The 26,196-nt window shown below is 41.1% G+C and overlaps 1 protein-coding gene across 8 annotated transcripts in view; it reads left to right on the forward strand.

The window, feature by feature from the left end:
* ARHGAP6 (Rho GTPase activating protein 6) overlaps positions 1–26,196 on the forward strand; it is a 338,919-nt gene that overhangs the window by 245,356 nt on the left and 67,367 nt on the right. For all 8 annotated transcript variants that reach the window (XM_052773837.1, XM_052773828.1, XM_052773831.1 and 5 more), the window contains one exon: positions 25,354–25,513. In XM_052773837.1, the coding sequence (XP_052629797.1) occupies positions 25,354–25,513 (160 nt within the window). The remainder of the gene's footprint in view (positions 1–25,353; positions 25,514–26,196) is intronic.

Genomic DNA, 26,196 nt, shown 5'->3' on the forward strand with positions numbered 1-26,196 from the left:
CTTAGAAACTGGGAGGAGTTGATATTTATACTGCAGGAATGTGTCCTGTTCTCATTGCATTAAGAAATAATAGGTTTTCAGTAAAAAGATTTCTCAGATTCAAAATTCAGTATTGGAGGAGGAGGATTAGTGTCTGTTCGCACACAGTTTTAAGCAATCGCAGAACTGTCTCCCGTGCCTTACCCAGAGAGTGAGCACCCAGATCTCCATACAGGGGACATCCTTGCTCGCCCAAGTGAAGAAGAGGAAGAGACCGGAGGGGTGAATTCCTGCATTTGGATCATATTGGGAAAGGCTTTTCATTTCCCAGCACTTAATGACTTCATGCCTTTAAAAATAAGGCCCTGAGGTCTTCCATCATTCATATCATCGCAGTTGGGAGTTGAAGAAAAGTAAGGTATTTTGCTTTTCTTAAAATAAGCCAATATAGGTCATGTCCTGTGCTAGTAGTACTATGTCAGGTCATGAAAACAAGCTTAACTTAGCTGTGTGGTTTGATAATATTCAGAAATAACTTCAGAAAACAAAATTGTATGACTAAAATTTCAATTTTGATCTATAAAGCTCTTGACTTCTGAAGCGTTTAGGTATGTATTTTGCCAGCCAGACGTGGTGTTTCTGCTGTCCTGGTGTGAAGTTTCAGGACAAAACAATCCAAGGTTTTCATGGTGATAGAAGTTAGGCTAATGCACTAATTTTTTAAGTGATGTTTTCAGTTTTATTACCATTAACATTATTAAAGTTTCAGTGAGGAATAACATTGCAGAAATGCTGAGTAAGGCATAGTAGGTTACAATTGTTTTTTCATACCATGAAAAATAAAATGCAATAGTAGTGTAAATAAACCCAAATATTTTCTATGGCTTATAATTTCCATGTTCTATGAGCATTCTTTAACTAGAAGTTGATGTTGATGTTCTGCATTGAGTAGGAGAAGAAAAGGATGAATAGTAGTTTGGTTGGATAGTAGTTAGCTGAGGTAAAATCACGGAGTGAAAAATGCTCATCTGCATTAACTGACAGGGAAATGACAAGGACTTTTTTTTGCTGGCACAACTAAACTCTAAAGAAAATCCTTATCCAGCCTAAAGTTCCTGCTCTGCTCCACTTACACAGAGCCCGTTAGTGTTTTAAACACCCTTGATCCCCTTTTGCTTCCTTGTGGAGGTAAGTGAGAATATCCCTTCTGATGTTGCTTCTCAAGGAGTAATGTGATCACCTTCTATCCTGCCAAGGAGTGGGGGGAATAGCTCTTTTCCTTTGGAAGGATCATTTTCTCTGGGCTGAAGGAAAAAGCTTAAATAGGCAGTGACAGCTCCTTCTTATGCTTCTGAAAACAGGAAAATAAATCTGGTCGGTCATAGGCCTGCTTATTTCATTTGCCATTCAGAAGTTGAGGAAAATGTCAAACCATTCTCTTGTCCCAGGAGAACAGGAGAGAGGGGCTCAGAGACAGTGGGATCTCCTCTTGGGAACTGGGAGACTGTAGCCATCAGGGACCCCATTGTGTCAGACAAGTCCTTCTTTTTTTTTTTTTTTTTTTTTTGTTGTTCTGATATCAGAAGAATTGTGCAGGCATGAAAATAGAAAAAAATAATATACTGAGCTGAAAAATCTGGTTTAAAACGTGCAATGAGGAGAGCACTGCTACCATGCTTTTGCAGAGCTAAGGACTGCCAACAGCCAAATTTGTTGCAAGTCGAATACAACGGGGTGGCCAAAGGAAAGATATTCTTTGTATTTTGAGAGATTTACTGATTTGGCTGTCATCAAACAGCACACGTCATCTTGTGCGTAACTGCTTGGACATAAAGTCCCACTGACTGCGGTGTGTGTTGGCAAGTGGGTGAAAGAAGTACTTACCACTGTCTGCAAATAATGCTAGTAGCTTCATCTGTCTTTAACTGAAGCGTACAATTTAGAGAGGCAACCCCATTGTCTGCTTTATAAGAAAACAGCATCAAATGATAACAAATGTATAAATCAGCTTTGTAGAAACAGACTTTCCTGATTTGGGATACATTGAGTCTTCTGTCATTTGACCTTAATCTAGATGTAGCTCAGGTGAAGCTTGGTGCCAGTTTTAAGAGTAGTGTGACCCTGTCAGCAGGACTGAGAGTACCTTGGAAAGACTTGCCTAACATGGGTAAATGTTAATTAATGGTATAGCACTGCTATTAATGATAAATGTTAGTTATTTTTTGTCGTTAGTTAAAACTTTGCTACTACGTGGTATACACACAAGTTCACTCTCACAGAAATATTTCACATAGCTTGGGCAGGAAAAATAAAACACAAAGTGTAATATTACCTTTTTTGTACAAGTTTGAAAAACTGACCTGATCAGTCACGGGCAAGAATGTCTTTTTGCATTCCCAAGGTCAGGCAGTAGGCAGCACAAGTCTAGCACAACCATGGAAGCAGAAGGAAAACCAAGGAGATGCTTCTCTCTCTCTCCCCTTGCTTTACTCTCGACAGTACCTTCACGTCTTCCCTCACTTAGGGCATATTGCAGAGTGTGAGTAACTTTCTTAGAGATACGTAAATGCCATGACTGCAGGTGTATCTGCCTTTCTGCCTCCTCCTCTGCTCTCTTTGGCCATGTCTACATGGAGAGATTGAACCATGTCGGAGAGCATCCTCCCGTGCCGGAGCTCGATCATCTGTGCTGTCGGGTTATCCCCAATGTCTCCGATGTAGCTTAGGTCCAGACCAACTGTCTGAAACAGTTCCTGAGTGTAGAGTTAGCACAGGCCAGGGATTATTCATGACAGACCATTCGGACGTGGCCACTTTGGAGAGGGAGGCAGTTTAATTGTGTGGATTAAGGCCGTTCCCTGCCAGCTTGGGTCACTGCCAGGGCTTGAGCCTAGGCACCTGTAGTTTGCAAATATAAATTTCAGCGTCTGGTTCTGGGCTTGTAGTTTCTCCAGCCTGAACTGAAATCACAGAACTCCTCAGCTCTCAGCCTGAGCCCTGAGTGAGAGTACCTATGGTCTTGGTCAACTGTCCTTACCAGCAGCGATAAGCCACGCTATCAGGAACATCACAGGGCTGCTGAAGCTTAGCAGATGGCTGAGCTAAGGTAGCTAACCATATGTGCGCTCTTCGACTGGCAAAATGCTTTGTAAATATATTAATTCAAACTTTCATCATGTTCATGAGCTAGCACATGGTGTCATTCATTAACTGCAAGTTAACAGTGCTAACACAGATAGTAATTGCACTGCTGTTGATGTGTTGTCACTTGTTCAGCTGCGTAACCTCGATTACACACATGCTCCTTGACTCCAGAAGTGTACGTCTTCTCCCTTCGCGTGTGTAGCTGCTGCTGTACCACCAGGCCAAGGTCACTTCTCAGCTCCCAGCCCCAGACCGTACGTGCGACCTGCCTCCACGCCGGCCCCCTCCCTGCAAAGAAACCTGTGGGGTGGTCGGACGGGAGCCTTGTAAGAGCCCGCAGCTTCCCCATCAGCACTGTCTAGAGCAAGGCAGGCGCCCTGGTGTGTCCCATTAAGTGTAGCGACAGCCTTACATAAAATGTAAGTAAAATATTTGTAAACTGTAAGCATCCGCCATCGATGTACATGAAGGCGTGCCTGCTTTTCAGTCAGGATTGACACCTTCTTGGGGACGGTGGGGTCTGTCTCCACCAGCACTTACACACCTTCCTAAAATCCTCAGAGAGCAGTGCCGTACAAACAAGAACAGTTGGGGACATTCACTATCACGGTAGCACTACCACGGTGAGGTTAGCTTAGTGGGGAAAACCCTCCACCTTGTAAAAGAGCAGGTAACCGCATCCTACATACCTCTCTTTATGCTCAGGCCTGGTTGCCACCTTTGTATGGAAACTTGTTAAATATGTAGCAAAATAAAACAGGTAATCATTTGTTACAATGTGTTACAAGTTTCAGTAGGTTTATCTTTGTTGTTTTAGTTTTGTTTGCTTATGCGTTAGCAGGGTACAGCGGGAGTTTTGCAGGCTGCCCAAGCTCACCTAGGGGCATACAGTAAGTCAGCCTGGGTGGGAAGTGGGGGGCATAGGAGAACGTTACAAGGTCCTCATCCTTGTAACGGTCTTTTTTCCTGCTTTTCAACCTGTAACAACTGAGTATTCTCATTCCGTTAATACTATTTTGATAATTAACTCTTCTAAATATTTTCTGTTTTTTTCTCAAACTGCCATTGCATTACAGATATGAATATGCGTGCTAACACACATCTACTTCCAAATTTTATGTTGATATACCTGCTGGCAAAAAATCCTTACAGCTTCTGCAGAGCCCCAGCTGTGTCTGTGTGCCGCACTGGTTTCCATTGAGCCGTTTTAGTGGGGAGGCAGAGTCCAAGATTTAGAAAACAGGTCTAGATCCAACACAGCCCATAAGATGGCTTAGATGAATGTTTCTTGGCTTGTGGAGTTTGAAAATCTATGGTGGCTGTCAGCAGAGCCAATAAAATCTCCATCCTTGGCTTTAGGTAGTAACACAGTGCTATTGGCCAGGTAAGTATCTGTTCTCTGGAGTTTATCTTCTGTGCAGAAGATACATATCTGTACAAAAGATATCTTCTATACAAAGAGAAGTCTGTGAGAAGGTCTGTAGCCTCTCTGAGAGTGAAGGAGCAGATTCTGACTGCGACAGGACAAATGCTAACTGATTTAATAGCCTTATTAATTCAAACTTGATTGAGCAAATCTGGTGGTAAGGTCAGTGGGAAACAAACACTCTGTAATTTTTTACATTCAAAATCTGGGTCCTAAGTTATGAAACAAGATGCTCAAATAAAAACATGCTGTAATATCCTGATTAATAATGTGTTTTCTTCAACAGCAGTGTACTACAAGCTGACCTTTCAAGCATTTTGTTATAAAAAACGTCCCTGTATTTATTTCAAGCATAATTGTGCTGATTTTATGCCAGCATGGTGTAAACCTAAGCAGCTGTAGGTACACAGATCAGTAGAGTATCAAAAGCTTTTTGTGCATCTTGTGTTAGGAAGGGCAAAGAAAAACATTTTACAAACATTATTTATTTATTTTTATTTTGGGGTTTGCAAAGGCAATCGGTGGTGTTGTCTAGAACAGGTCTGTGTGGCCAGCCCAGGGCTACATTATACAATAGAATAGGTGTCTGCTGTGAGAGGCTGTGCTATTTGATGACAGAAGTGTTTGGGAGCAGGATAGAGTCATCCCTTGGGGCGCAGCCTGGCCAGTGGGATACAGATGGACAGCCATTTTCTGGAACAGCCTCAAGTAATTCGCCACAGCTTAGACGACTCATGGGTTAAAAGGGAACACGCAGTTTATGAGGGGTGATCATCTTTAAAGTCATACTGCATTTGAAATACCGTATGTGCTGTAATACAGAAGTGGTATTAAGCAGAAGATAAATGACAGTCCTTTTCCCTCCTCATCCTTCTGATTTATTGTCGTATTCTTTTGTGATGTTAATAGGTGTTTAGTTTCTCATTTGTTTTGTACAGCAGTAGTTTTCCTTTTGTGCACTCCTGCAGGGCAGAACGGGGAGTGGTGATCACAAAGCAGTAGGACTGGAGAAGAACATTGAAGAAAAATAGGAAAACATAGTTGGAAAACCAAAACTCCCAGGGATGGAGATGAGTGCCTTTAAGGGGAAGGACACTGGGTTGAGCTGAAGGCTGTGGCTCCAGACCCACCTCGGTCAGCTCTCCTGCTGGAGAGGAGCTGTTTTTCTCTTGCAGGGACAGTGACAATGTGGTGGGATGGATGGTTAGCTCACCGCTAAGTTCAGTAACATTTATCACGTTAGTTCCTATTGCAGAACATGAGGCAAACTTAAATTGGTTGTGCAAGGTGATACGGTTGAAATGATTAGCTAGACTGGAACATATCCTGGCTCTCTTCTCCAGTGAGATAAATGAGCTGAGTCAGTGTCTCTTCCCTCTCCTTTCCCCTTCGTTCTGCCCCCTCCTACCTTCTCTCTCTCTCCTAGGTTTCTGAGAAAGTTTTTATCTAAGTAGTCCAAAGTTTTAAAAGCTGTTTATCTTCCACAGTCTGAAATGCTTCTTATCCTCTCACCCATGGTACAGTGCAAAAACAAGTAGGCACATTTTGTAAAGACATCTTTAACAGGAGACATGATGGATGGCTCTTAGAATTACTTCTGTAACTACCAGAAAGGAGAATTGAAAATAAATGAGAACCTGAGACATGCGGTCAAGCTTTAATAGTTGGCATCTTAGTTTTTCTCCTTAGAGCATAAGGCTTGAGTACAGGAGTTTACTCCTCTCTTTGTTATGCAACTATTTGTATAAAACAACTAATCCAAGTAGAACTTGTTGATTCTCATTGGGAGCAATGCTAGGAAACAATATAAAAAACCTCTTAAGATTTTCTAGGTTGGTAGAAAATCTTTATTGGCTTGGAATACTGTATAATAAACTTGGTCCTCACAGACAGACATTTCAGATGTCAGAAATGAAAGTTTCAGTGTGCTTTTAAAGACTGATTATTGTTTTATTGTGTGCTTTTCTGCATGTCTGTAAAAGACTATATGGGAAGGAAAGAGTGAAATTAATTTCCAGAGAAAAGTGTTTCAGGATACTGGGCATTTTTCCACTGAACATCTCTGTGGAAATCTGGAAAAAGTGTTATTTCAGTTCTCTACTAGAAAATAATGCTCTAACTGTACTTCTCTTTCCAACCATCAATAAACTTGAGAAAATTCTTCTGTAATTATTAACTAGTAAAAAAAATGGAGCTTGTTTTGGAAAGTGCAACTTAGGAGTTTATTTGCTTTTAAACAGAGTACTGTTGGAAGTGTGAACTGTGGATGGTATTTGTACTATTGTCTTCTGTTTTGCTTTCAGATAGAAGGCAGTTTTTAACATTTTGGAAAAGATGTGGGAGAAGGACAACGTTAACTATATCATTGCAATCTGTGGATGCTCTTTGCATTTCTCCATTGCATGCTTCTCTATGTAGTCCACTGTAGCCTGAATACCTTCTGTATAGGACAGGCTGGCAATAACCAAGTCCCTAATGGACTTGAAAGAGCTCTGGCTCTTTTCCAGTTTTGAGTTACGGATTTTTTTTGAGAGAAGACAGTAAAAGGCAGGGAAGTTTAAGATACTATTAATTTATATTGGTTTCTAATACTCACTGTTAGTTACATAACACCACAATGCATTGCAACTCTAAGTTCAACACATCAGTGTTTGTGATGAGTATATTATTGCTTCATCTGGCATTTTATGCTCTGTACTGGGGGGGGGGGGAAGCATGCTCCTACTTTAAGTGACGTTGCTGCAAATCTGCCATTCATTTTTGTGGGAGTTCACGTCCTTAGTAACAGAACTCATTGGGATGATTTTCAGGGTAAGTTTTTGTAGTGCTGGAAACTGTTCTCATAGAGGTTGGCACCAAATTAGTTGAAAACCAGTAGTAGTATAATTAAAAATTGCAACTGACTGTTGTTTGTTTCGTAATAGCACAGCGTGTGCCCAGTTCCTAGGGGAAAAGACTCTTGCAGCAGCTGAAGAATGCAGCCTGTGATCTCCTTCTTCCCAGGGACGCTCCACCCAGCCCCATCGCTATAAATGGCAATTGGACTTGAGGGAATTACAGCAGGCAATGAACTAAGCAAAGGCAGGTTTCTCTGCAGCCAACATTTCCACTGCTGGGCATGAAATTAATAAAATGAAGAATGACCTTGAGCTATTTTCTGAAAGTTGCGAGGGCCACGGCTTCATGTGGGGCATGGTCTGTATTCTGTAAGGATGGGTTGGTGCCGCGATGGTGGTGCAGCTGAGCTTGGTCGAAGCCACTTGTTTCAGGGGACCACAGGAGGGGCTGCAGCTGAACGAACGCGAAGGGAGGAAGTGGGGAAAAAGGCATTTCTGGAGTTTCATTCTTATCTCTGTAAACCAAATGAAATGAATTGCTTCCCCAAAAGTTCCTGTTTCTCCCCGCTGGTTGGAAGTGGTACTTGGAGTGTCTAGTTAGATAGAGATGCCTGTATTTTGAAAGCAATCCCACTATAGGTCTGGTCTACCCCATAGCTCATCTGTCAGCATTTGAAATGTCCATAATTACTCGGCACTTTTGCCGTTGTTGGCTTTAATTACTCTGTCAGAAGGAAAGGGTAAAACTTCACAAAGTCTAAGGGTTTCCTCAGGGATAAGCTAATTCATTCTATAATGAATGATGCATGAGTAATAATAGTAAAAGTAATAACAGCAGTAACATGTTTTTTCATTAATTCTGTGCTGTGTGAGAAGTCATGGAGGAAAAGCATGTTAAATGTTTATTCAGTGGAGAGTTTCAGTGGAGAAGTTAAGGGAAGTAGCCTCCTATGGAATAATAAACATGAAGTTACACATTTAACAGATGCTTCATTCTTTATTATTCCCTCAGTTTCCATCTGAAAGCATTATTGGGTATTTGTATCCGTCTTTACCAAAACATCCCTGTATACAGTGTATATAATTGATTCAGCCAGGCTCCTGTATTTCATTAATTGTGTCAGTCCTGTAAGATACTGAATGCTTCTGGATGACCCAGAGCAGTATTAGGAGAAAATACTACTAAGGCAAATTTCAATTTGCATTGCGCAGATAACTAGGGACTCAAATACAGAAGGTCAACAGGAATGAGAGCGATCGGGACGGTGTTACTTTAGTTATCTGCCACCAGCAGAAATGTGCCAACTCCGTCCTGCCGCAGCCCAGTTACCCCTGGGGAAGGAGCAGTTTGGGGAGCTGCCCGTGGTTTTCCTAATGCCAGGAATTCTAGCTGCATGCTTCAGAGGAAGAACTACTAGGGTCCTGAGAAAAGCAGAGTGATGAAAATGACTTTAAAACCATCAGATGGAATTAAAAAATGCATCTGAGTTCCTTTTCTCAGGTTCTCACTTTCCAAAAGCGCAGAGAGCACACCTGCAGGCTTCTCTCTGCACCGCTGGAGCTTTACGTATTCCTTATGTATTCCTTGAGTAAATACATACACTGAGATCTGCCTATACTTTTACATACCTCCCAGAGATAAAGCTTTGAAGCAAATACCAAGTATCACAAAGTTAAGTTGTAAAAATACTGTGAAATGTGAGAGTGTTACAAATGCCTTTAAAATCAATGTCATCTTTTAGAAATGTACCGTTTTCAACTCGGCCCCTGGAAAGTCATTCCTGTAGCTGAGGATATTTATTCTGTTCCATTTTTTGAATGGGATGCAGCTGTTGAATTCTTCAGACCTGAGTAAAGGCTCTTAAAGAGCTTTATTTATATCAGGTTTTTTTCTGTCCTTCTCTGGTTCTGAACAAATAGCCACAACTTCAGCTAATGGAAATTGTCATAGTGCAGCTAAGCTTGTGAAGTCCTGCTGCTTTGCCAGGGTGACTTTTCTGAAGATCTGGACCCTTATGTGAGAAAGTATGTGTAATTATATTAAAGTGTGTGAGTGTAACTTCCAAAGGAGGTCGACACATGGCAGACCCCCCCCCCCCCCCCCCCCCCAGCACAGCAGCTCCTGGAGGAGATGCCTGGGGATCCGGAGAACAAAGAGCACGTCTAAGGCGATCAACTAAAATTCACCCACAGCCTGTTAGAAGCACATTGCAATGATACTGAAGTGTATAGTCCCTGTTATTTCAAAATACAGGCTTATGGCTTGAGTTTCCCTTGAATAAACTTTGTGATTTTTAATGAGCTGTATCAAATAATCTCCTTTAGGTCATCAGAGGGCATAAAGCAGATAACTCCTTAGATCCCATAAACCTCAAAATGAATTTGCTCTCCATTAGCAGAAATCTTTGACAGTAAGCTGAAATGCTGTGATATTTCAATGTCAGTAGAGTTTGACAAAAGTTCAAAAGCAATATGCTGTGCTGCTACGTGTCTGTGGGATGGGGAGTTCTTCGTATGGCAATAGTGTGAGACCCAGCAGCAAACGTAACCTGGCAAGCAATTGTTGATTTTTACAAGGATATTACAGTGAAAGCTCTCTTAACTTCCTGTGTCTGCATGCCTTTTTTTAGCAAGAGCTTCATACTAGGTCTTAAAACCCACACTCTTGGTTCTTCCTTTTTTCACTAAGCACTTTCCTCAATCAATAATGAAAAGTAAAATTCGAAGAGGTTTATGTGGCTCTTTCAGCTGACTAATGTATATTTTAATTACAGTATTAATAATGTCCATAAAAGGAGGTGAACAGCTGCTGTGGCCACTTAACACAGACAGATTAAAATAATTGGATCAGGGATGTCTGCTAGATTGCCATTAAAAATTTATAATAGGAGCAGAAAGCATTTGGTCGTCACCAACAAAAGCATATGGGGCGAAGGGAGGGGAAGAGAAGAAATAGGAGAGGGGTAAGAAGAGGACATTGGAAAGCTTTCATGCTGTTCATTCATCTAAAAATAGGTTTTCAGTCTGCCTCTGAGTTTGTTTGTGTTTGTCTTTCATTTGGAGACTGTGGATGGAGACATGTCTTTTCAAATGCTTTGGGAAGAGGGCCTGTGCTCTTTAAGCTTTAAGTTTCAGAAAGAGGACTTGGAGCCTTGGTTGCGTGTGTGGGGAGCTGCTGCGAGCTTCTCCCTGGCTGTGCTGCTCCCTCTGAGAGCTGGACGAGGTCCTTGCTGCACCCTCTTCTCACCAAATACTCTTTAAAATCTAGTGCATCGTTTTCCAAAACATCATTTGAATCTGTAGTTCTGTGTATGCTCTGCTTTCTGCCGGCGAGAAATCTAAACATCCCCAAAGATGGGAGTTTGCCCTTGTGATTCAATGACCGGTGAGGTGTGGGCTGTACCTAATGCTGCTCGTCACACGTTGATTTTAGAACTTCAATAAAGGGAAAATCTGCTGTAGTGCTTTCATAAAAGCAAAGCTGTAAAGTGGGGTTTTCAGGATATTGCAGTGACTCAGAATATGTTTGACTGCTTTCGAAAGTCTTCGAGGAAAAAATAGAGCATCCTCTTCTCCTGCTATGAAGAGATTGCAGCAGCACCAGCATGTCTGAGCAAACCCAGCTTTGGGTCCTCCAGGATCACCTTTCAACTCTCCATCAGCTTACCAAAGTCTCTGCAACTCCTCCCAAGGTATTCCTTTTCTAGAAACAGGGATGATGCTGCACATTCTCTCTTAATCTATCTCACTGTATGGGCTTTTATTAGAGCCTAATATAACTTGTCAGAGTACTTATGTCATCTCTTTTGGAGTCATCAGTTCCTGGTAATAGGTAACACTTAAAATCATGAGATAAAAAAAAACAAGTTAAATATATTTAATTGGTTTTTATTTGCTTTCTGCTTTTTAGAGTTTGTGAGGCACAGGCAGACAGTCTCTGGAGCAGACAAGGGTGTTTTGTGTTTACTGGACCAGACAGCTCAGATATAATTAAAGTGCCTTTTTTGCATATGCAACTTGCTTCCGCTTCTGTATTTTCACAGGTCTTAGGATCACATCAAGCATAAATCTAATAAAGGTTGTTGTACTTCTCTTATTTTTGAGTGAACTGTATCACCTGAGCTTAATGTGTATAACTTTGCATGACTGTGGATGTCCAGTCTGTCTCTGGGGCTCCCCAGTATAGTTCAAAAGGAATCCAGGAAAGGCTAAAGTAATCAGCATTTTTCAATTACTTTTTGTGGAAATACAAAAATTGAATGTGTTTTTATTCAAAATAGCTCTGCCGTGTCTCCTGGAAGCTATTCTGCAGGGGGGTTTTATACCCCAGGTTCTTTTTAATGAGCCATAAGGGATTTTCATGGTGCGGTGCCGTCCCTGGAGGTGAAGGAAGGAGTCTGCCACAGGAACGCCGGCTCACGAGGGGAAAGGCAGCCAAGCATGCAAGGCGCTTCAGTTGCAGCTCCCGTGAGGCACAGCAGAGTGTATTAGACTGAAAACATCTTTTAGCTGCAAACTTTTTTGAACTTTTTGACCAAATCATCATTTTTTTCCACAGAAAACATATCTTTCATGAGGATTTTTCAAGACAAAACCCTGATTTTTTTCCACTGAAAAAATGAGATATTAGGTCAATTCTGTTTCTGAAGCTATTTTTGACAGTCCCGTGAGGCTTTTGTGGCCAGCATTGGTCATTGGTGTAACAAGAAATCAGCCAGAGGAATTCTCAGCTGCCTGCTAATTTGGTTCTCCTAATCCTGCGCCTCGCCAGAGTGAGAGTCAAGTTCTTGGAATTTTGCATAATTAAGAAACAAATTAAAAGTCCCATACTGCTTATCTGTGAATGACGAAGTTACAATATCAGAATCACTTTACCAGTTTCTCCATGAGAGTTTAGGCCAAGCTTATTTTAAAGTTTTAAGGTGAATATTTTTGAGTGCACTGGGAAGAAATGAATCCAAAGTAAACAACAGAAGTTCATTTTCTTCCATTTTGTTGCTGATAGGGTGTATTTTATATAATCTCTTCATAAACTGTGAATATGTTGTATTATAACATTCCATCCTGAATAGCATATTTGTAAATATAAAGCTGTGTATTACTGAAAAAAGTAGTTTGAAATGGGAAAAAAATAATTCCCCAGATGTACTGGTAGCTAATACAAATGATATAAAAATAAGATCATCTAGGTGTAGACAGCGTACCCCAAAGGACCCTGGTTTTTTTGCAGAGAACACTGTTAGCTACTAAATAACCTAAAGAACTGCAGTTCAAAGCAGAACTCAACAAGAAATGCTGGACTCCTCAGTTTCTGAGAAGAAAACCCTTCCTGTCAACCTATAGTTCCAATAAATAGTTCCAATATAGTTCCACGTGTTTTATCCAAGGTAAAGGAACATAACCTTGTCTGGAGATCATAAATACAAGGGGGACAGGCTAGTTGGATTCTTCACAGGCACTCTATTTTATCTTTCTGCTGGCCACCAAAAAAGGTTGGTGGTTTTTAGATTCTTTTCTTGCAGGGCAGCTGCTGTGCAGAGCCTGGAAGTGGCAGTTCCTTCATCGCACGGTTCGAGTGAGTGGGTTCATGAAGGAGCACATCTCCATTTCCAGTTATATAAATAGCAGGAGTTTTGCTCATTAGAGGAAGCTCATGGAATAATGGCACAAGGGGTATATGGGCTGAAGCAGCTTATTTTTAAAGAAAGATTGTAAGAACTACAAATGTACAGCATAATTACGAGATGACTAGCAGGATGCTGATCTCTGGCTACAGTATTTTGACGGGGAGAGATAAATCTAACTTCAGTGCCCTGGGTTTGTGTTGGGATGTAAGCACAATCAATGACGGTACTTTTCTGAGAAGGTTGCTTAGCTCTCTTTGCAGCTAAGACAGGGTTTTTTTTTTCCCTTGGAAATCTTGTATGGTATGATGCTTAGTGTGCAACGCTCTGGCTGTCCTTAGCACCGCTCAGCCCTGGGTAGTGAAGTGGAAAGAGGCTGGAAATGGAGGTGAGGAGCTGCATGACTGGAGGATTTGATGTCCGATCTAAGAGGCACTGAAAATGCTGAGGCCTGGGCATTGATTTCCCTGGGCTTTGCATAAGGCTCCGGAATTAGGGACATCCAATGTCTGTGTTTGCTGCTACCAGGCAGGCGCTGGTGGCCAAAATGTCGAGCCGGGAAGGGCTGCGTGCGTTTCCGAGCTGTGAGCGCGGGCTCTTGTACCCTGGCAGGTGGGAGGGTCTTCAGCCTACCTTGATTTAGAGGTGCATGAAGCATCTAGGTGGATATATGGGGGGAAAAAAAAAAAAAAAAAAATTTACATCATCTCCCTTGCCGTTGCCATGAACTCTAGCCCATGGTTTCTCCTGTTCTATGAGCAATCTGTTGAAGTGCTAAGTCGTGCCAGCTGAGAAACAAAGTTGTCGCTCTGAATGATGACTTGGTGAAATGCCACATAGGGCAGAGCTGCCATCAAAATGATCGGTGATTCACTGTTTGTTTTTCACAAATTTCCTACGCTCCCTGCCCACGCATTATAGATGACAGCATTGTGTACAGGGACTGTGAACATGACAGACATTATTTATGAAGCAGCGCCTTTATCAAGGATTTTTTTTCCCTAGCAAACTGTGTAAAATGCTCAGTCTCTGTGTTGCTGTTGTCAGAACCATGTTATAATTATAGCTGGCCTGCCTGCTTGAGTAGAAAGTTTTCAAAAGTGTTTTAAAAAGCTCCAAACTAACTGCTTGAGAAGGTTAGGCAGAAACCGCTGGGTGCTCCTCGCTGTGCTCCAAGGTGCTACAGCAGCTGCATCCAGCACTCATTTGGTTACTCCTGTTAAGGGAGAGTTTGGGCAGTTACAGTTGGTTTTGAGCTTGCACAGCCACAGGGGAGAAGGATTTCTGAGGGGAGACCTGCCCCTTCCTCACCACTCCTTGCACTGTCTCGGGAATCTCCTCTGGAGTAAGAAGCAGGGAACTTGGTCACGACTTGTCCGTGAGACTGGGCTTTCCCCTGGGCTGGGCTCTCAGCTTGCTTTGAAGCGGAGAAATGAAAAGATCATTTTTTTCCCCCTTTAGATTCATGACATCTGGCAGCAAAAGGTGTCCTGGGAGTCGCAGCTGCTCCAGCTGGGCTCGCGCTCAGACGCTCGGTACACGGCTTCAGGTCAATGATGTTATTCTTACCTTATTCTTATTTTACAAAATGGCATAGTTGGATCCATGTCCTTAATTCAAATCTGGTTTGATCAAATACTAAAGGACACTGAAGATGTAAGAGAATTTAGTTAATGGGTAAGGAAACCGAATAATCTCCTATGTAGCGGGCTAGAGATAAGTGTGATGGAGAACGTGTGCTGAATGTGGTGCTCATGGTGACATTCGGTTTAATTTTTTCATGCTTTAGCTAAGTTTGAAGAAAAGAGAATGGCTTCGATTCAGTGGAGGAAAAAGCTGGCACTGCTGACCACTTACCAGGCTCTGGAGATCCATTGACAAACTGAGAGCCCTCAAATACTGTTTACTTTCAGACAAGTTTCGTGACCTTGCCCGTTTTCATAGTTGGACCGAGAGGAATGAAACTATGGAATGAGAAGTGGCATTAACATTTTGAAACCAAACTGCATAATTAGGCTGATTTGTATTTGAGCGGCTTTGTCAGGTGGCTTGCTTTGAAGTCCGTGGTGACACGTTTATCCTTTTTTGTATGCTCTCTGTGTGAAGGGGATATAACCCAGGCAGTTGTGACAAAATATGCTGAGGGTTAAAGGGGTTTTGAAAGCTGATGGCATGACAGCTGCAGCTGTATAGGTTCAGTTTGGCAAATAACAGTTTCTGTAAGCATCAGGTTTTATGGCCATGACTGTGTTATTGTTGCATTTTTAAATTCAAGTTAGCTGTGTAGAAGAAAGTAGAGACCAAGAGCTGTTCATCTTCTGGCTCGGTCCGTGAGGAGCTTGTAACTCTAGCAATTGTTTCTGTTTTTCATAACAGTGGGAACTTTATGGGCTATTTTTCCCTTTCTCTGTCCAAAGTAAATGTGCTGCTTAAAAACAAAGAAAGAAGTCATGGACTGTCTGGCAGGCACACAGTTTGAACTTGGGGTGCCTCAGGTTGCAGGGACAGTTTACAAAATGGACCTTTCTCCTGAAAATTGATGTTGCAGCACAGTGGTTTTATTTGTATGGATCCATTTTACATTTCTTGCTTTGGAATGCCACATTTTTAATGACACTTTTTGCTTTGGAATGCCACGTTTTTAATGAGCCTTCATGTTAATAGACAGTGGTGAGCATCAACGTGCTCTTCAGTGGTCTTTCCAGGTAGGTACAGTGATCCATCAATCCAACCTATAGCTATATATCCATTCAGTGCAGTTCGTATAGTTCCAGCATAGCTGAGGTGGTTTCTTGAAAAATATTTAAACTCTTGTTTGGTATTTAACTTAATGGCAAATCAGCAGATTTATGTGTGCAAACAGGATATTTTTTATAAGAAATGCTGAAGTAGTGCTTCTCAATAAGCTGAAATATTGTCCTTTGCTGCGCATTGCAAGAAGAGAGCATGCATGGTTTCAATACATAGAAAACAGAGAAAAAGTAATTACATAGATGAAAAGTAATGATAATACTAGTGAGTGCAAAGCCACCTCTTTGTACTCACAATATTTTCCCTAATTATTAGACTTCCTGTATTTTCTGAACTTTTCCATAGAGAATGGTCTTTGCAGGGTCTTCAGGAGAGCGACAGTCATCAAAACAGCTGCTGATGTGGGTGGAATTTGATATCCCAGATCTTAAAAAAAAAAAAACAAAACAAAGCAAGAAACACAGTCCCCATAAACCGGAGTAGATTGGCAGGGCACTGCAAATCACTTAGTGATATAGACTTCTCCCAGGCTGCCTAACATCGGTGTGTGTGACAGGGTAGTGTTTGCATGTGTGAACATAGTGTGAGAGTGATAAAACCAAAATGGAAGTGTAGAGTGATTACGTAGCGAATGAAGGGAGAACTCCTAATCCCTAAAAGCTAATTGCTTACTTTCTGCATGTTTGAAATGTGCCTGTCCCTGCCTCCTAGAAGCATGCATACTCTGTGTCGCTAACACCTGCAACACTGCTGGCTGGCAATATAAGCTCATGACTCAAGGAAAAATTCCTTAAATAAGAAAAAGGTTCCTACAGCACTTTTCTTTCAGCCCAGGTTGTGAAAGAGAGGATGTGCATGAGGGAGCACGCACGGTCACGGTACAGAGTGAGTGGGTAGTCGCTGTTGGAGGTGTCCAAGTCGGCTCTGAGAGCAGCCATTCGCACAATGAGTTTGCAGGTCATTCTGGAGGGAGCTGAGAATCTCTAGCAAGGTTCGACACAGTAGTAAGGGTAGGTGTTACGGTAGTCAGTAGCCTCCTGATTAGGGTATTTGCCTGAGGTGGAGTAAAGGCTGGTTCAAGCTCTTGCTCTAAGCCCGGTAGTACAGACCTCTTCGCGAGTCCTCTGTGTCTTAGCTGGCTAACTGAGAGCTCTCACTCTGCTTCCAAATGTAAATATTTGGAGATGTCTTGCATTTTGTTCCTATCAACTAAATCACACCCACGCCGACTCCCCCCCTCAAAGAAGAAAAAAACCCTAGAATTGTTTTCCAACCAGACCTGGTATGGAGGCAGTCAGAATGGCTATTTTCCACATGTGCAACAGATCTCATTTTCCTTAGACCCAAACCCCTTTCTGTAAGTAATATCGGTTTATAGAAAATACTGGTTTGAACTGCTTGAAACAATAAGAATAGGGGTTTGTATTGAATTAAAGGCTTTACTATTAGTCAAATCCCAGTTCTTGGAGTCATGGAATTAATTATTTTATTTTACTTCATGATGAAATTCTGACAGTATGCTCGAGTCAGGTAATGTAATCTACATGTATCTCAAAAGCTTAAAATCCAGGAGGTAAACTAAAGTACTTAAAGATATATTTTTAGCCTTGTATACAATACTCAGGCTGATACAATTTTTGCATGCTTGGAAATGACAGTGTGTGCTCTTTCTCTCTTTCAAATAGTAGATCATTTACTTCTCTCTAAAATGTTGCAATTTTTCTTTTATACTGAACATAATAGAAATAGATGCCACTCCTAACTGTTCCAAGCATTGGCTGCAGTCACATTAATACTTATTATTGGTTGCAGAAATGGTTAACTTCTGTGCTGTGCTAGCAGAGGTCCTTATTGTTTAACTGGGGTATTATGTACTACTTCAGGACCAGTAAAGCTACAAATAGGACATATGATTATCTTTGTGTAATCCAAATTGTTCAAATGCATGTCACATATAGTTTTGGCCTTATATTTTCATATGCTTAACATTAGTCTCATTAGGCTTAGGAGGAAGAGCACTATTTCATATTCGAAATCTCATTGGAAATCTTTACATTTAGTAAGAGAGTAACATGACTGGACGGCATTCGTGGCATGAATAGATACTGCAGGTTGCAGTATGCAGCAGAGGTTGTCCTCGGGACGGAGCCCACCTTTTCCATGACTTACGGCACAGGAAAACTCAAAGAGGACATGAGAGGACGTGCCATTCTTCGGTGTATCGGGGGCTGTGGTTCCTCGTTCGGCTTCACGAGCAGCTGAACACCGAGGGCTGTTGGGAGCACGTTCGTGTTGGTTGCAGAAGCTGGAGTGGGGTCTATTTAAGGCAGCTTTGCCACTAAAAATAATACTCATGCAGCTATTGTATTTGATTTTGGGTCAGCTGCCATTAGCTTGCAGAGTTCATGTTATTCCTGCTGAAGCAGGAAACTATTTTAACACTTCAGAAAAACATAGGACCAACCTCTCAAAATACACAGTACACGAACTGATAAAAGGGATAGGAATTCTCCTCTGAACCCAGGCTATCCCAGATCTCTTGTGTTGAGATTGATAAAAAGGCTGGCTTTTGTAGTATAGCCCATTACAGTCGTCTCAGATGGTTTAATTATTGCAGTTCAGCTCGTTACTGCATGCAGTCATGGTTATGACAGCTGTGCTTGTAGTTTCAACCCACAGCAAAATTCAGAGTATTGCAATATGGCTTAACTCTCTTTTACTGACAAAAATACACAAAAATCTGTTTACACGATGACTGAAAAAACTGTAATTTTACAGTTGCATCTAGACTTTTAAGGTGTTGTGTCTTCTCTGTTTTGGCACCTCCAGAAAAAGTACTTGGCCCCTTCTGGCTCTAATTGTGGTTCTTTTGCATGAATTCCTCCAAAAATATTGATATTTGCTGAAGTAATGTATTCAGAAAATCTGAACATGTATTTTGATGCATTTTCATGGAGTTTTCTAACTTCTGCATGTTTGTTTTTAGGATGTATAAAAAGTTCAGTACAGAGTGGGTATGTTAGGGATGAATATTTGCTAGGCAATACCTTTGTACATCATTCATATTAGTTAATGTCAGAAAAGGAATGAAATACATCTCTATTACACATCAGGTTTTTTTAAGAGAATGCTTTTAAAATATTCTAAACATGAAATTGTATCCCGAGGCATTTGGAAAACTTGGAGAGGTTGATCGTAGAAGAACAGGAAATATTTTCCCCTTTATTTTAGCAATTTTAATACTGCTGTAAAAGCATGCTCATTCTTCCGCTCCCTGTTTATTCTTAGACTAAAGTTAGAAGGGCTTTTTTTTTCCACCTGGTAAATGGAAATCATCATTGTAATATTCTGAAATGTGTATCTTTACCTGGGCACAGGTTCATGCTCTCTTGCTAGATGAAGTATTTCTGCTGTGGGTGTGAATTCTGTCTCCCCTGTGGGGAATACCGGCTTTCCAGTGTCCCACAGGGGTTGTCTTGCAGTACCGAGCCTGAGTACACGGGTTTCCAGCCTTGGGAATGAGACAGGATGCTAGCTAGGAGCGAGGAAGCGTCTGTCTTTGGCAACGCCGTGGTTATATTAATTGCCACTTAAATAGTTTGATATCTAAATGATTGTTTTGTAAAGTGTGATCTCTTTGACAAAACTAACAGCTTTTTTGTACATACATTATTTAATACACATAAGTACAATATAGCACAAGATAAGGCAACTTTAGTGGAAGGCTCCAAACTGTAACACAGGATCATCTGGGCTGTGCTTATTCTTTTCCTAGTGGAGACATTGTATTAATAATTTTGCCACTGACGTCAAGGGGAACAGGATGTCACCCTAGATAACGACCTTAATGAAGTCAGTTTCTTAATGAAGATTAATTGTTGGGGCCCCATGCTTTGTGCATCCATGTTCAGATATCTTCCTCTGAATGCTTCACTGTCTCACAGCAAGTCTTTTGCTTCTTTGTATTTAGTATTTAGATGCCGTTTCATTAATCCGAAAGACGTGTCTTCTTTTGTGGTACTAGCAGTCCCTTGGGAGCAGCTGTGTGACGCCTGCTGTGTTTGGAGATGCCAGAGCATCCCAGTCTGCAGAGGTTTGTAATGCCAGCTGGAAACCAGTGCGCTGCCTGCCACTCTAGCTGTGCTGGCTGTGGAGGAGCATCTGGAAATAGGGTGGCAGAGAGAGTCAGGCCGTAGCACACTCGTACCATCCAGTTGTTTCCTAACTCTTTGTTAATCTACAGGTGGTTTTCCAGGATGGCATTAGTAAAGGACTAGACGTTCAGTCCTTAACTGCATATAGAGCTAAAATGGGTATTTAACGTGGTTTATTTCCCCCTTCTTATTTCTCATCCTGTCAGGAACAGTATTCTGTACACTGATTTCATAGGATAGAGTATATAGCTGCACTGCAGTGACTGGCTTTCACTGCAGTACTGGTTTTGGTTCACACTAGCAGCAACACCAGGAAAGTGAGGAAGAGAGAGATTACCTGCACTGACAGTCAAATTGTGAGGGTTTATGCCTGAGAAATCTGGAAATAATTTTAGAGGGAGTTGAAATAAATGACCAAGGTAAGTGAAAGGTTTGTAAAGTGGCAATGATGTGTGGTTTCCTGAAGCTTAAAGAAGTAATTAAGCAAACAGAATTAAGACATTGTAATGCTATATTTACCATTTTATTTGCAATATAATATTTTCATGAATTCTTTTACAGTGGAGACTCATCTAAATACAACCACGTAGCTAAGTGTTGCTAGGGTAGGATAAAAACAAGTAGACATAATTGGTTTTGATCTTAGTGGTTTCAAATGGATTTGAGCAACAGACTAATGAAAAGTAGACAGCTAATCTGATAATGGCATTTACCTAAACGAGTACAGACTAAAGTCATTAACAATAATGCAGCAAGATAAAAATTGCTTTCTCCATCTTGCATTAAAATTTGTGTTATCTAAAACCACTGTGTGTGTGCGTTCTTATTTCCCACCCTGGGCACGATCCACATTACTCACTAAGGCTTAAAACTCTGCAGAGATCAACAGAGGTCAATCATCGCCCGTCGATTTGCATCTACATTCAGGATTCCTTGCAGTGGTTGTCAGCCAGTTTCTGTACTGTATAAAGGACAGAAGAATGAGACTTCACTAAAGACATCTGAAAGTCTGTGTGTTGGAGGCTCAGGAGAAAGAGGTCAGGTACACAAGAATAGCCTACACAGGCTTAAGAGTAATTTAAGCACATAGTGTTACTTAAGTCAGGATGTACCACTTAATGTTTATTTTGGAGCCACTGAACATCCAACCCATTAAAAAAAAATGCTCAAAAAGGTATTAGTAAAGCTGCAATCTGCATCTTATTAAAAACGTCCTTATGACCGTGGATGAGAAATATGGGTAAAGTGGACAGATTCTTCAAAGGCACAAGATCGAGTTAACCAGTCATCTCCCTTGCTGAGTCATCTGCTCTGGTATTTTAGTTAGTTACCCGATAAGTGAACTGCTCGGTTGAGTGGAGGAAAGATGTTAGATGTTAGTGGGAGGGCCAGAGAGAAAATGCAGCTGAAGCTGGAGACTTGAGAGGGAAAAGAAGTGACTGGCTGGTAGAAGAAACCAGAGAAGGCTTTTGGTCTGGTTTAAGGTTTCATAAAAGTCAGTTATGAAAGGACCCTTGCAGTTAGCAGTTTGTGTCCTATCAGGCTGATCTTTATCCCAGAGCAGTATTTCTGTTTGCACTCTTCTCTGTTTGTTTTTGTGGTGGGGTTTTTTTGTTTGTTTGTTTGGGTTTTTTTTCATCTTGGTGATGAAGGAGCCATTTGCAGTTCATATTCTGACCTACAATCCTACAATCTAAATAATAGAGAAAAAGCTGTGTATGTATGTCTGAATACATATGCAGGGCATGAACTTCAACAACCAAGTCACTCTGATTTGGTGCTTAAAGATCATCTGCTCCTCTTAAGCTTCTGCAAGGAGCTATGTTAGGCTGATGTTGAAGTAGGCTGATGAAATGGGCTGCCTCATACGGAGAGAGAAACAGAAAATATTCTCCGAGTCTGTCCTGCCCTTTTCCTCCTTTGGTTGCCCCACACAGTGGAGAATAGCTTTAGGCAGATGTGACTGATGTAATTGTGCCAGCACCCATTCGCCAAGAGAGCTCGACTTTTCTGGACCTCTCCCAAGCCGGGTTGATTTTGCAGTAATTTACAGGGTGTATGTAAGATTGTACAGTGCTTTAGAAGGAAGGTGAGGCTTGTAATGTACTTTGTGTCAGGCAAAGCGTCGAAGTCTGTGAATCCTTAAATTATCAAATACTGTGTTTTGGCTTACAGAGGACGGTGATATTTATTTGCCAAATAAAATAGACTGTTTCAAGGAAACATTTCTTGAGCTTCTCACTTTTTTTGCAGATTAGGAGATTCCACTGGCCCCTAACACATGATCTTCCAAGAATATTTTAGTTAATTAGTCATGTGTGCTATTAGCATAGTAAAAACCTATGTTAATGTGACCTAGCAGAGATTTTATCAAACCCATCAGTGTAAAAGAGGAATGTCTTCTTTAGTGCACAGCAACTGGACAGAATAGTTCCACATTCTTTATCACTGCTCAGTGACCTGTCCTGGTGCTGGAAGGTGCAGAGCTTGCATCCCACTGTTTTTAGCTAGTCAGGGCCAGCCCAGTAAGTGCCAGGGACATACTGGGAGCTTGCAGACTGCCAGAATAAAAAACCTGGTTGGAAGGGACAGCCCTTATAATCTTGTGGGGGGCTTGCTTTTGCTTGGTTTTAAACCCTTGACCCCCTATAAAAAAAAATGAGGTGAGGTGCTCCCATATTAAGGTAAAATTAGCCCAGGTAGGATTCCTGAACCAATGCTGAGCTGGCTGCTCTACTCATATAAAGCAGCATGGCTCTGTGCAAAGAGGCTTACTGGGGTCCCTAAAGCAGAATATTGATGCAAGGCTGTACCAGAGCTAGCAAGCCCTGTCTCTCTGAGTTCCAACTGGTTTGGCTGGGCTAACAGTTGAGCTGCAGCATTGCAGTGGTACAGCTCACTGCTTGCTTGTAGTTACAGAGCTACCTCAGAGATAAGGCAGAGGATGTGGAGTTACCTCCAGAGTTAGATTTGCCCTTGGTAATTTTTATCTGAAAAAGAGCAATACTTCATATGTCCATGCAACATTCAGTTAAGGAGTATGTATTTTACTTGTGGTAATTCCTAAAAGCCCCATGCACCCCTTCGTTTTTGTGCTCTACAGGGAAGAGGACATGTCCTAAAAAGTTTACAGTCTTCAATAGTCTGTTACCTCAACATTTTCTAATGGGTATCCTTTTTGCTTCCCATTCCTGTTTCAGAATTAAATATCTCTGAAATTTTTTATGGTAGACATATTGGTGATATTTTTGTTTATGAAAGTGCTTATCTCAGAGAAATAGATAAGAGAAAATCCCCCCAAACTCTACTATAAAGACCTGTATTTCTCTGTCTGTAGCATTTTGACTGTACAAGATTTTGCACATTATATGTTCATGAGGATTGAAATGCATACTTCTGTACTTGTAAAGTTTCTTTTGCATTATCAGGGTTGGAAAGGAATTAGTTTCTTAGTATACATTGTCTGGTTGTGGACTCTGTTCTCGATCACTTTTATCTATAAATGACAACAGCTTTTTTAAAAAATGTAAATGTTTACTTGCAGTTTTGCAAATAAGCTTTATGTGACTCTTGCGGCATTGGTTTTGCTTGAGTTAAGCTAGTCAGCTTGTCTTGTGTCACCGTGCAAACCTTTAGTTTGAGATTACTAAATCTAGCTAATCAACAGTGAGGCACTAGAAGAGCAAGGAGATGAAGAGGCAAAAAGTGAAGGAACAAATTCCAGTAGTCAAATACTGGGCTAGTGCAGAAGTTTGCGTATGTGGCCCATGTATATATAAATACCAGAAAGATATTGAGCATAGTACATGCATTGAGTGTACAGATGTGCAGTTGTTCACGTTGAGGTAACAGCTTTATCTATTATGGTTGCCTAATGACTTACAAAAAATGCTATGAAAAAAGGCTTCCTTGATGAACTCAAACATACTTCATGCATCATAAGAAATGGTGTTTAATGTGTAGTTCCTTTGATCTGTATTGCTAGATAGTGCTGCATATTTGTGAAAGATTTTTGTCTCATGTATGTGTAAATACACACACAGTCATAGGTATGCATATACAGGTGTGTATATGTGTGTATACACAAATATATATACAGGTTCTACGTGTGTACATATATATACATACACAGGCAAAACATGGAAGTGTGCACAAAGATGTTTACATACAACAGGATGCACGACTTCCAAGTAAAGTCAAATTTTACTGATTTTCATAATAAGGAGCTTCAGCCAATGTCTTTTAAAGTCAATGGGCATCCTTTGACTGCAGATGTGTGTGCAGAATAGATGAATTAGAAGTGAATGATGAAAATATGAGCATGCAGTAAAGGTACAGATATTGAAATTTAAACTGAAAATGGGCACTTAACATGAGAGCGAAGTTCATTAATTGTAAGTGTGCCATGTTGTGATGAAGGGCAAGTTGGTGGATTTGTCTTTACAGCTCAGCTGATGTTCATCAGAGTTTTTCCATTCTCTACAGCTGCATCAGGTTAGGCCTACTGACAAGCTTGATGCTTATTTTTTGACATGGTTAGAATGAAAAACAAATTCTTCTTTCTCTTCCTGTAGTGCTAAAATGCGCTCTTTGATGATGCTTTGGTGAATTCTGAAATTCTTGCTTGAAGTTAATTGTCAGCCTTTAAGACTGCCTGTGTACTTGCATTTCTCGTTGACTGATGATTACTTCTCTCACCCAAGCTAAATACTAAGAGAATAGCTTTTTGTATGTGTTATCACAGGTGGGAGATAGAACAGCTAAAGCTTTTGATTTGCTTTCCAAGCATAATTGGTACCTTACAGAGACATAGCATATCTCCTGTTGTTTTCCTGTATAAATTTTAACACGTGCGTTGTTATTATGGCTCTTCAAAAACATGAAACAGCTTGTCCTTTAGTCAATCTTGGTCTAAACACAATATCGTCATAAGGAGGGGATAGGATGTGTCAGAAAAGAGAAGGGGCTCTGCCTGTGTGCTCTCTGAACAGCCTGGTGGAGTGGGATTAGCAGGTTGAGGGAGATAAGATTCGGGTTGTCCACGGACCTGTGGAGGTCTTCATGTCTGACTGACGGTGTGGGGAAAGGAATGAAGTGACGACAGAGTACTGTACAAAGAAGGCAAACTGGGAAAAGCAGACAAGGGCTTTTTTTTCCTGCTTTGTGCTTTTGGTTACTGGAATCCTAATGTTTTTGCAACAATACTTGGTTAAATGGTTTCAGACAGAATTGACTTTTTGTTTTGCATGTCTGTACTCCTTTTAAGGAATGCTGCTCTTAGGAAAACAAAGATATTTGAAAGGTTAGAGATGTCCAAGAAAATGGCCTTTTAGAAAAGAGGACCTGTGTTGCTTTTCCTAGCAGTAAAAGAGATGGTCTGTTTATTAAACTGTGCATATCATATGATGCTTCATATTTTTCCATTTGATTTCCTGTAGGGTGATTTCACTTGGAACAGCATGTCAGGGCGCAGTGTTCGGCTGAAGTCAGTTCCCGTTCAAAGCCTCTCGGAGCTGGAGCGTGCTCGGCTGCAGGAAGTGGCTTTTTATCAGTTGCAGCAGGACTGTGACCTGGGCTGTCAGATTACTATCCCTAAAGGTAAGGGCTTGATAAACCGTCTCTGTTTAGACTGCTAAGCCACTGACTTCATTTCACAGCAATAAAAGGGAGAAAACACTAGACTGTTTATTCCACAGACATTGTCTTTTATTTCATTTTTGCTTAACCATAGTAACTACATAAAAAACAACTAGTAAAGTTGTTTGTCTGCTGCGTCCAATTTGGGCCACCTGGGGTGGGATCGTCTGATCAAGGACAGATGTCTACAGGGTAGATAATCTAAATCAGACCTATTCATGCTAGGATGTCTTGATATTCAGTTGAGAGAAAAAGGCTTTTCTTACACTTCTTGACATCCAAAAGTACGTGTCTGTGTAGGTCAGATCATGCCATAGAATTGGCTTTTTCACTCTGTATTGTATTGGCTCTGGAGGAAGCCAAGTATCACTAGTTCAGACAGACAGTGAAGACACCTGCATCAGTAAGATGAATCCTACCCAAGTTTTCCTAGACAGTGGTGCTTATTTCCTAGAAAACAAGTTAATCTTCAGCATAAAACATTGAACTCCTAAGAAACAGGAGAATAATTGAAAAGGAGAAGCTCAGCTATCAGAATCCTAATGCAGGATACATGCAGGTAGTAGACCTGTACTTAGGTTACTGTGGAAGAGATCTAAACTTCACTAAAAGTAACGTGAAAGTTTCCGTTGTTTCCTGTAGGC

Source organism: Harpia harpyja, chromosome 22 (genome assembly GCF_026419915.1).
Source record: "Harpia harpyja isolate bHarHar1 chromosome 22, bHarHar1 primary haplotype, whole genome shotgun sequence".
Taxonomy (NCBI): Eukaryota; Metazoa; Chordata; class Aves; order Accipitriformes; family Accipitridae; genus Harpia; species Harpia harpyja.